This window comes from Malurus melanocephalus, unplaced genomic scaffold, assembly GCF_030028575.1.
Source record: "Malurus melanocephalus ecotype Western Australia unplaced genomic scaffold, MMel_1.1 scaffold_68, whole genome shotgun sequence".
NCBI lineage: Eukaryota > Metazoa > Chordata > Aves > Passeriformes > Maluridae > Malurus > Malurus melanocephalus.
This window is the reverse complement of record NW_026623300.1, coordinates 514431-526510: the sequence shown is the minus strand read 5'-3', so window position 1 is coordinate 526510 and position 12080 is coordinate 514431. Positions and strand designations below refer to the sequence as shown.

The 12080-nt window shown below is 39.5% G+C and overlaps 1 protein-coding gene across 1 annotated transcript in view; it reads right to left on the bottom strand.

Moving 5' to 3' along the window:
• The window catches only part of GRID2 (glutamate ionotropic receptor delta type subunit 2), a 659493-nt gene that overhangs the window by 248686 nt on the left and 398727 nt on the right, over positions 1-12080 (bottom strand). Inside the window, exon 4 of the mRNA XM_057366575.1 lies at positions 8332-8537. Within this exon, the coding sequence (XP_057222558.1) occupies positions 8332-8537 (206 nt within the window). The remainder of the gene's footprint in view (positions 1-8331; positions 8538-12080) is intronic.

The window sequence follows — 12080 nt, the reverse complement described above, 5'->3', positions numbered from 1 at the left end:
TGCCAGCTGAGCTCCAGCCTGCTGATATTGAGCTTTACGTTTCAGAAAGGCACAGCCTTAATTCCAGACTTCACATCAGTGCAAAGGACCTGCAGACAGCCCCCAGCTCCTGTTCTTCTAAGTGCAGACCCTCTGAACTGGGATAGMTTTCCCAAACTGTTTTTCCTTCATTTTAGTTACCCAAATCACAGACTTTGGCTACACTGAGCACTGCATTCTGTCCCAAGAAYCCCAACACTACAATGTAAAACTGAATTCCACTGTGCCTGAAAATACAGGAACAGAAAAGATTGCTTCAGGTTGCAGTTCCAGTGATGATGCAAATGAGACAAATCCCTTTGAAGCTGACTTATTTTACCAGTGAGACTTTTCTCTTTTATTGTTTTGTAACTAAGACATTTTATCTTTGAACTTTCATCTTATGTAAGCAAGTACACACGAAACCTAAGCCAACATCACTCTATTCATTGAACTTAGGAAAAAACCCAGTCATTTACTCATCCAGCCATTCAGCTATCAGCTGGATGGCCTGTATTCAAGGATACAAGAGCATGAAAAGGCAAGGAATAGCTCTACACAGTAAATGAAGAACTTTCTCTGATTTTCACTGAAAGATACCATCTCAAATCCTCCAAGACCCCTTCTTACAGGTTAAAAAAAAGTCAGAGACACCACTTAAAGGATGGTCCAAGTGGTTCAACATTCTGAACATCCCTTTGGGACTTGGAAGATCCCATGAAATAAAAAAAAATCCTTTAAGCCTGTATTTCAATTTGCAGCTATAAATTCTGTGCCTAATACTGGAGAAAGGGGGAGAAAAAAAAAGAAGATTAATTTCTTAACATTGTAATTAACAACAATAAAAACTTACACTGGAGGACACTGAATAGGATTTATTCCACCACAAACAATGGTGTAGAAAATGGACTCAAAAAAAGCAAATATGCTYTCTAGAAGGGTGCAGGTCTAAAAACTCAAACACTAAGGTGAGAAAGATGACATCAAAGATGATAGCACTCAGCTTACYTATAAGAAAAGCAAAGGAGCAGTCACTGACTGAAAAATCTGATTTAAGCCTCTGAAGATCATCACTCCTATATAAAATCCAATCAACACACACACTTGAGATAGCATTATTGGAAAAGGAGATAAAAATAGCAGTAGCTAAGTTCATGTGTCTGCTGCCCATACTTCACTWTCATCATTGCCCTCTGAAAGAGAACTGCCTGAACAACTTTTACCTTTAGAGATTTCAGAYTTGGATTTTATGTAAATAGAATTGTTTCAAAACTCCCAGGAATCATGAATAAAGTTTCACAAAGACAATACTGAAAATCACTGAAGCCAATTATGCTGCATATCTGATGMACCATAACCATCATGCATCAATCAATGTGATAAAGAAATTACTCTTCATTACTGTTAGGGCAACTACTCACCAGCTACCACATTCAGCAGGGCACAGAAAATGATGGTGTACTTATATGTGACAAACTATCATGTCACTCCTCAGCCTAACTGGAGAGCCCTCAGGCTTCCCATGAAAACTGGGTATTTTTCCAGTCCATCACTGGATCAATTGCTGAACTCAAGTGAGCAAATCCTTGCTSGTCCAATCTGTGCTTTATTTTGACAAGAAACTGTTTAGGTAGTAGAGTCCCTTTGAAAGCACAAAACTCAGTGTGGGTTTTAGGTGGCAGATGAATGTGCTTCTATGATTGAAGAAAACGTACAGAAAGGAATGTCACTTTTTAGCTCATATACACTACACACAGATATGCAGACACACACATATAGCAGAAGACGRAACTCCAGCCTTCCTAAATCCATGCCTGATGCTGGCTCCTTAACATACTTGGAACTGGCAGCCTATGGCACACACAAAGACAAACCAACATTTTTGGGTTTCAATAAAGCTTTCAATACTGTCTCTCACAGGATCCTTCTGGACAAAATGTCCGGCACACAGCTGGATAAACACATCATGGGATGGGTGAGCARCTGGCTCAGGGGTCAGGTGCAAAGGGTCACAGTGAATGGGATGACATCAGACGGGTGACCTGTCACTGGTGGGGTTATACAGGGCTCCATCTGAGGCCCTGGACTCTTCAATATCTTCATGAATTACTTAGATGCAGTACTGGAAGGAATACTTAATAAGTTTGCAGACAATAACAGACAGGGAGGAGCTGTTGGCTCCCTCAAAGGCAGGGAGGCCCTGCAGAGAGACCTTGAATTAGAGGACTGGGCAATCACCAACCATGTGACGATCAACAGGGGAAAGTGACAGACTCTGCACCCGGAATGGGACAGCCCTGGATGTACAGACAGACTGGGGAGTGAGGTGCTGGAAGGCAGTGCCATGGAAAGGGACCTAGGGTCCTGGTCAGTGGTGAGTTGGATATGAGCCAGCAGTGCCCTGGAGTCAGGAGGGACATTCTTGTCCTGGGGGACATCAGGCACAGCATCACCAGCTGGGGAAGGGAGAAACAGAAGAAAGAATCAASCTTTTACAAAGCATCCAAAGGAGGGCTATGAAGATCATGAAGGGCATTGAGGGGAAGTTGTACAAGGAGTGGCTGAGGTCACTTTTGTCTGTTCAGCCTGGATTGAGAGAACACTTCACTGCAGTTACAACTTCCTTGAGAGGGAAAGAGGAGGGGGAGGCAGTGATCTCCTCGGTGGTGACAGTGACAGGATCCAAGAGAATGGCCTGAAGTTGTGTCAGGAGAGGTTTAGGATGGATATTGGGAAAAGGTTCTTCCTCCAGAGGGAGGAAGGTTCTTCCTCCAGAGGGTGTTTGGGCACTGGAACAAGCTCCTCAGGGCAGTGGTCGCAGCACCAGCCCAACAGAGTTCAAGCAGCACTTGGACAATGCTCTCAAGCACATGGTGTGATTCCTGCCATGTCCTGAGCAGGGCCAGGARTTGGACTTGGTGATCCTTGTGGGTCCCTTCAAACTCAGAGTATTCTGTGATTCTACTAATACCTGTTTGGAGTCTTCCACCTCAACCTGCTATGTTTTCTGTCCACACTTGAACAAAAATCATTGCCATCTGCTCCCACTGGAAACTTCAGAATTTTTACTACACATTCCAGTGGAAGTGGCACGTGAGTGCCATCAGATTCTTAACTCCTATTTTCACCTTCATTCAGTTCATCTCATATCTGTATATCATGCTTTTGACTAAAGACAGCATCATATTCCTTATTTAGAAAAGGAAATAGAAAAACAAACCAGCGAATTTTTGTCCTAGCCTTCCTGAGGATATATAAATTAAAATGAACAAGGCATCACAAAATAAGATGTTTTTAAAAAACGAAAAAAAAAAAAGGCTAAGTTTCCATGAACTTTGGACATAAAAAAGGCTGAATAAACCTTCTGGAGAAGCTGAATAAATTTTTCTAATTCACAGTACATAAGTTGCTTAAAGAAATAAGCCTGGTTTGAGCACTGTGTAACCAAATCCCTGTCTTTAGATCGAAATGATTCATGATCAGATCTAAAACCTAGTAAAACAATAATTATGTCGCTACATGTAAAAAACTGTATTTTTCCAAATAATTGCATTTAAAATTAACCGTCATTTTCAACAGAGAGACAACAATCAAATACAATAAAAACCAGGGCATTTTCTATCAGGAATAATCTCGTTTCACAAAATAAATGTTACTTCTCATTCTATTCACAGTAACCATTAGTAAAAGCATGTTGAAAGTTCAATTACAGGAGGCAATTTAAAYTACATTTGCTCCTTAAACATTCTCTTTTTTTTTCACTTGCCCACTATTTTGCAAGAACTCTTCAGTGCTTAATTTACAGGCTTTATTCTATTTTCCCTGTGTATTTTAGCATTTCATTTATAAAGACTTCTTTTATTCATGAAAGTGGCAGTATAGCTTCTTTTCATCCAAGACAAACTTATTTTAGTCCCACAGTAGCCTGGGATAGAAAAAAAGAAAATCTATTTCCACAAACACAAGCCATAGATTATAGTAATGCTGAAAGCTACATGACTTTAATTTTATTTTCTTTGAAAAGAAATATAGACAAATAAAAGAGCACCTATAGAAATCAGTACAATAAACACATATGTGTGCATACAYACAGGCCAACACACAAGACTTATTTGCTACAACTCTCAGATCTGGCAGCAGCTTGTGTTGTTGAATGCAGCTTTTCAGTAATTATAAGCCAGTTCTGTCATGCAGATGAATCTAACTTTAAATAGATGTTTAACAGTAAACCTTTCCAGTATCTCTGGTGTGCTTGAAGTCTGGACATGATAGGGGCTCAGTGACTTCATGTTTGTTGCAGAAGAACCTGTGCAATAACAAATAGCTTTTTTTTTTTTTTTATTTACACAAGTCGTAACAGTGTAGAGTGAGCTGAAGAGCAGAACTCTCCAGCCTGGGAAGTGTCAATGGTCACTGTCTCGATGGCTTGAGGTTGTCAAGCCTCCAACAGCTTTGTTGGTTTATACAAGAAGCCACAGCTCTAAAAATTTTGCTAGATAAACTGCTGAATGTTGCTGCCRCAGCTAAAGAGTGTTCTCACCTCTGTCTGTAAGAGGTCACTAACCTCTGCAACAGAATCATGAGCAGGGAYCTTGCAAGGGGCAGGAAGATACACCTCTGCTGAGTTTGCTGGGCTGGTAATCCCTCCTTTGAGGGGAGGTTGGAGGCAGCAGCGTCTTCAGCACCTGGACCAAGGCATTCCAGAGCTTGCCTGTCAAAACTCCAGCAAAATCCCTGGCTCATGCTAGGGCTCTTTCACACATGGCTTACTGGATTTTCAGTGTGTGAAGTTTTTCTCTGTAACTGAATAAATGAATTAGCTGCATTGTCCCTCCTTTGTAGTCCCGTTATCAGCTCCTGGAGTCATGACACAGAAGAACACATTCACRTTTCTGCACTCAAGTGATAACGTGGCTTCCTTAGCAGAAAAAAGCCTATAAGCAGAGATGTACTGACAGCATTTTGGCCCAGTGGAGGACATCTGGCTTGTGTCCTGAAGTACTGCTTCCCAAAGTTTTGCTTCTCAAACTTGCTTCCTTATCCCCAGAACCTCCGTGACACCTGACTTTCCTGATCCTGATCCTACCCAGCCTTCTGACACTCGACTTCTGACACATGACTTGCTGTCATGCTGAGCTGGCAAGGACATCTCGTTTAAGGACATCTTATTTTTCCCTGATAAGGCTTTTCCTATCTGTCATGTTCATCACAAATCAGAAGAACATGTGCAAAAAAATTCCCCACCCCAAACATAAAGCAAGAAACTGACACACAGTTCACATCCATCACCAATGGTGTCAGACATCATAGCAAATTTTGTGCAAGATGGTTGGATTTTTAGTAATCACAAAAGTTTCAGTGATAATATTTTGCTTCACCAGTGGGACCTGGGTGATTATTTGACAGTAGAGAAAAACTGAGCCAGAAAGAAGCCCGAACAAGTCACCAGTGTATCTTTGGCAAAGTATTTTCCCAGATGCTGCCACAAACTCCTCTGTGGAGGGGTGCCAACCTCTGCTAGCTCCATACCTCTGCAATCCTTAGTCCCAGTGAACATCACTTTTTCAGCAGCATTTTTTTCCTTCTGTTCTTCCATCCCCAGCTTAAACCCACAAAAGACATTCAGGAATTCAGCTGCCCCTCCCACTCACTTTACATTAATCCTTTAGCCAGKAAGGAGAAATGCTGTGATACTTGCTCCCAAATATTCCTGCCTTTCCAAGCAGCATGGAGGGCAAATTAATACATAATGTTTAAAGGGAAGGTAAGCTTTTATTTCCACAGCCAGAGAGGTGTATTTACTTCTTAATCTCCATTTTTATTGAGTCTGTAAGTACAGATCTCATCTCYGCAAGCTCTAGAGACAGAAAAGCTGGAGAGAAAGAAGCACCTAACAAAAAAAGGAACACTGCTAAAAAAAAAAAAAAGAAAATGAAAAAGATTTCAAACACAGAATTTCAAAGAGTCTGAACAAAGATAAATTCTACACAAGCAACTCCAGTTTACAGMCTGCTTATTTACACAGGCCAGTGTCTGACTATTTACCCTGGAATAGTTGTTACTTGCATAGTAATCAAGACCACGCTTACTACAGCTGTTGCAGAGTGAATGAACCCTCTTCTCAGCTAAACAATGACAGGGTTCAGCCAGAGCAGTCATCTAAGAAGGGACCAAGCAGCAGAGATTATGTGAGGTCTGCGGAGAGAAGCAGACAGCTGAATCCAGTSAGGCAGCCAAAAGCTCCTACTGGGCAGAAAAAACCTAAGGGCTTTTTTACATACAGTTTTTTCTTACTATCTTTATGAGGTTTACATTCTTAAATCCACTAGGTTACACTGAATTTCCCAGCTAAACTGATCATGCACAAGGCACAGGCTTTGGAATCAGCATGTCCATTAAATTGTTTAGGAGTATCTTAACCCATTGGCAGCCCATAGGCTTTATAATTTCTTTTCCATACAGCACGGCTGTTGGTGTGATTCAAAAATATAGTTTTCAACATTCATTAGAAAAGCAACCCCAGCAAACTTCTCGTGGTGCAAACACTTTGTGTTGGAGCTCAGTTGYTTAGTTTATTCCCTGTCACCAAATGAAATAAATATGGCAATAATTGCACTTCCATTTGAGTAACTCTTCCTATGAAGAGGCTCCTGCTGTCAGTTTACCAGCACCATATCATACTCCAAATAAATGCTGTTATCTTGGCAAAACCCTGTAATATGGAGCTGATGTGAGAGCCTCTCTTTGAACCACACCTGCAGAAGTAGATAATGAACTTTCCTGGTAGACTTACGGAGTCCAGGAAAGGAGAAACTTTGTGAATCTGTTGTTTTTCAGGATGTTTTTGTGCTTGATATTGGTTTTTTTTTTTTTTTAATGGAGGGGGATTGGGATTTGGTTTAGTTGTTTCTTTACTGGTCTTTCAATTTTTGGGATCTTGGGTGCCACTGCTAAAGAGAGAACTCTAAAGTGAACTGTTTACTTTCTTGACAATACATGAGAACTTCAAAAGATGTTAACGACTTTGTTACTATGCCAAGTGTGCAAAAATAAATGGTATAGTGTATATTTTTTAAAAAGAGTTTTTCTCTGTAAGAACAATGCAGTTTTATTTTTGCTGAGTTATTGTAGTTATAGCCCTGAACCACGCTGCTTTCAAGATACAATGTGAAATATCTCATAATGTCTCTTAACCAAAAAAACAAAACACTTGTGACTTGGGTGATGAAAATACTGCAGAGCAATCTAAACATGCCCACAAATCGTTTAAACTTTATGAAGCACTACAGACATTTGGATCAAGTAGGAGACCTTCATTACTCAGGATTAGCAAGCTTCAAGTGTGTAATGAGCACAGTGAAACACCCAGCCAAAAAAAAAAACCCAAGGGCAAACAAAACTTGGAAAGAGAAACCAAGAGAGCTCTCTTCTAACTAATGTTCCTAAAATGCATTCACTTGAGACTAGATATGCAAAAGTAGTATTTAAGTCAACAAGGCAACAGCAAGATATAGAAGAAAAGTAATGCAAGCTAGAAACTCATCCAAAGAGAAATTATTAAAGAGAGAAAGCATATTTTTATGAAACAAAACAGAGATTTTTAAGCTTTGGTTGATGATGAAGAATTTACACACATGTAAAACCACATTTGAAACTGCACGGTGTCACGTAAAAAGAACCATGCCCCTCATTCAAAAAGACTGTACAACTCATAGTCAAATGCAATATGCAGGTCTTCTATCTCTAAATCCCATAGAASTCTTTGAAAATCTGGTCCATAGTGCTTGAAAACATGACTTTTATCTGTCACCTCAAATTCTTCATGCAAATCAAATCCTTCATAAATTCCATTTAGTTACTACTACTCAGTGGCACATTATTAAGAGAAYATTATTAAACATCATTTTATAGAAAAAGAAAAGTTCAATTAGGTAAACATATTTTATGCACAAATTCATGTCTCTCTATGTRTATATGTRTCTACATATYATAAATGGTTTATGATGTAAATYTTTTTAGTGGGGGYCACARTGKTTGAGCTTCAAACAGAAGTCTGAGRGGTAATTCTTCCACAAATTTCCTAAATATTTTTGCTCATGCAGGATGCGCTTTTCCTGTTCTGCATGCACATTTTGAAACATGAAAAAACACTCTTGCATGCTGAACTTTGAATAGAGAACATTTAACTTTCACTTGCGGGGTCTGGGGTTTTTTTGATTAAATTTTTGAARTCAAATAAACTGAATCTTTTGACAAACAGCTGTGGTCTTGGTCAGCAAAACAAAAAGATAACCTCTTGTTAAAAACACATACCTCTGTTAGGAATGATTTGGCTGTCGAAGGGTTCATTATGAGAATAGCTCGTCTCAGGGTATCCCGGTAGCGGTTCAGCTCTTCTATTCTCATCGTGGCAAAGAGCCCCGTGATCATTTTATTGATGTTGTTTTCTACTTTCTGTAGAGCTACATCCATTCCCTGTTGAGATACTTTGTCTAAAAATTCCTGTATTCCACGGATATCTAGAAAAATCAGAAGGCAAACAAGATGTTAATTGGTAACTGGAAAAAAAAGACAYAAGTAACTGTTCAATTTATCTCACAGAAATGGTTTGTAAGGTAGATACCTAAAGGTTTTCCCTTAAAATTCATCCTGCATTTCTTAAAGTACTAAAACAGGAGAAAGAATAGCCACACAACAGCTTCTGTCCAAAACAGCTATTAGAAAAAAAATACCAAAAAAAAAACCCCTACAAATACTTGTAGCATTTTTCCTAATTTGACCATTCAATCCTCACACTTCTTCCTAATCCTTCTTAAAGGACGTTCCCACTAAAACCCATATAGAGCAGTGAGGCTGTGGTGACCATGACACACAATTATTCCTTCAGGAAAAAGTTGTCAGAAGGCAACTGAAGATGAGAAAGGCAGGAAGCAGATCTTCTTTTGTGAAACTCCAAATTACGTTATCCATGCTCTGTAGCTTAATGTRTCTCAGCGATGCTTGGGCTGCTCACTCATCAAAAAGTGCAAATAATGTTCTAAATTTCACAGCTATTTATTTCCTTTAAAAACAAACCAAAAGCCACACCTACAGTTGTTGCAATGGCACTGCCTGCTCTCATCAGACATCACTGGCTGAGTTTGATCAGTTTTCCACAGCAAATTACTCTTGTAGAGCTTTATGGCTCTCTCTGAGTAAAGAACAACTTCGAACGGAAGAATTGGTAGCAAAATGCTAACTGTGTTCACTTCCTGGCTTATAACATTTTTATGGTCTACCAAACTGAAATGTCTTGGCATTGTTGAGCTGCCTCTAGCTGGTCTAAGCCTTTGAAAGGACTTTTTCCMGTACTGAACTCCACAAGTCTGTTTGACTTTCCCTTTCCCTTTGCWCTTTTGAATGGTTTTACCTAAAACCTCAAACTTTATGCTTAAAAATTAAAATCATTCAATGACTTCACRAGTCAGATCAGGGTCTTCTGGACCTCAAGAAAATCCCTTCAGCCTCACTGAGTCCTCACTATCTGACCCCTACTCACAGTGCAGATTCTCAACCTATTTTTGAGCTAAGCCATCAGTTCCCTAACATGATTCTTCCCTCCAGTGGTCACTCTGACCTGCTGTCCCAGAGGACACTCTGCAGGACATCCTTCCTTCCCTACTGGCATGCAAGCCTCCCACRCACCCAACTGCTCTCAGTTAGGGGAAAAAGAAACAGCCTCAGAGTCAACATGACAGATTCTAACTAAAACACATATTATGAGAAAAGGAAAAAAAAAAGGAAAAAGAAAGGTTCCTCAGGTTTAGGAGAGCATTTGTGGTTAAAATCACCAGAAAATATTTCTCCCACTAGAATACTAAATTTGGTCTCTCTTAGATGTGTCATCTCAGATCCAGGTCTCTGAGGGACTGCAGTTCCTGCTTTGCTTCCCTCTCACACCCCTGGTGCTGTATCAGTTTCTTGACTCAATCACTCATTTTCCAGGGGAATGGTCAGACCTGAAGCTACAGGCTGATTTTGTGATGATGATGATGATTATGTGTCTTTCTGCATGACATATCTTATAGTTGAGAAAGCTTCCAAGCAGACTTTCACAGCAGCTTGGCTACTCAGATCTTCCATCCTGACCCACTGACCTCCCCTGCTCCCTGCTCTTCTTTAGGGAGTGCCACAAACAGTAGCAGAAGAAAAACCAAATTCAGACTGCACAGTACAAAACATGCTCTGCCTGCATCACCAGAAGAGATGCACTAARTAGAGAATATTGCAGACAGCCATCCTCCTCCAGCACCAATTTACTGAGATGTTTCAAATTATGAAGAAATAGCCATGCACTAGTTTGCAATCCAACATTACACAAGAATAATTCAATAGGGTTAGTCCTAGAAGTCTGTCACTATCCCCAGCTGGGTGTCCTGTCTAGAGCTCAAAAATACTTTGAACTGGAAAGAAATGTTATTTTAAGTGTTTAGGCTATTTTAGAMATTCATCAGCAAAACCTCACTCTCCAGACACTGCCAAAATATCAGTATTGCTAAACACTTGTAGGGTAGTTTAACCATGAATAAAATACATGCATACCCTAAAAATAAAGTTCCATAAGAGAATCAGATACTAATTACAGCTTCTATTTAATATCTAAATCAGGAAAATTAGATTCAATCTAATCAGAGATGTTAGAATTTTTTTGGCACTTTAAATACCAACAAGATTACTTGAAGTGCTACAAATATGTCTAGTTTTATGCAAATGATAAAATAACTTCTTTCTGCTTTAACCCTTTCATTCTAAAGTTCTTGAGGCTCACACACACTGAGGATTTCTCAGCATCCAGAAAAAAATATATTAAAAAAATGGGCAAAATTGCCCAGTTGAAGCCAAAATTATTGAAGCACAATGAGCACACATAGATGTGACCTAAATATCAAAATATCAGGGAGAAAATTTACTTAGGCTATGAAAACTTGTTTAAAGACTTAAATTCTATCTCACAAATCCATATATTTTCTGACACCAGAGCAGGGTCAGCAGGAATCACCCAACTTTTATTTGTCCTTTTACAAAACAAGAACATAATTTCACTTGACTTGAATTTATAAACACACTTGAGTGACATTCGGCATAACCTGTGTTGACCCAGAAGCCAGATTACGGGATCAAATGGCTTTCTTTGCCATGAAGATCTGCATATAAACAACAAAACAATTATATTGAATCTTCACTAAATGATGGGACAGAGATCCAGTATTATTCTCTGTATTTATTAGAAGACCATGYCAACACTACTGCATCTATGTGATGTGCTTTCAGGAAAACACCACTATTCTAATGGAAAATATACCAAACCAGGATTTCTACTTCCTCTATATTACTTCTGTCTTTGGCATTGGTACAACACGAAGACATGGGCAGGAAATAAATACAGACTATACAAAAATAGTTTTATRCAGAAATAAATACAGAAGCAGAATRGAGTTATTGGTGGTGCTCACCTGCTGCTGTGAAACAGCAGAAAGCACATAAAACCACCCTGCAATTGAAATGCTATTTAAATCATGATGGTACTTCCAATATTTCAGCAGCCAGTTCACTAGCAGCGATCACATTCAGAGTGTATGCCAAAGAACAGATGCTGCCACTGAATGGGCAGCATTATCTTTCCTGCGTGGATTGTCTCTAAGTGGCACATATCCACACTGAACTGTGGAATCATCTTTCTAATAGATAAACTCCTTCTGCAGAAAAATCTGGCAAGCAACCTGTGGCACAGATGGCTTTGCTGAGGAGACACAAGACTGTTCATGTTTGGAACACAGGTGTTTCTCGCCCTGAATTTGCTAGCCAACCTGTTGCCCACCCAGAAGTCACATACCTACTTCCTGTTTAAGTCAGATGRGTCACAGTCATTGCCAGAAGTTCAGAAGAGTTTCCCCTTTATCAGCAGTATTAATTATCCTCCTCAGTGATCAAAGTTAGCACACAGATCAATGCTAAARCCAAAGCTGCTATCTGCTCTCTCAGCTCAGTGTCACTGTCACTATTAGATTTCCTGTTTTTTCCCT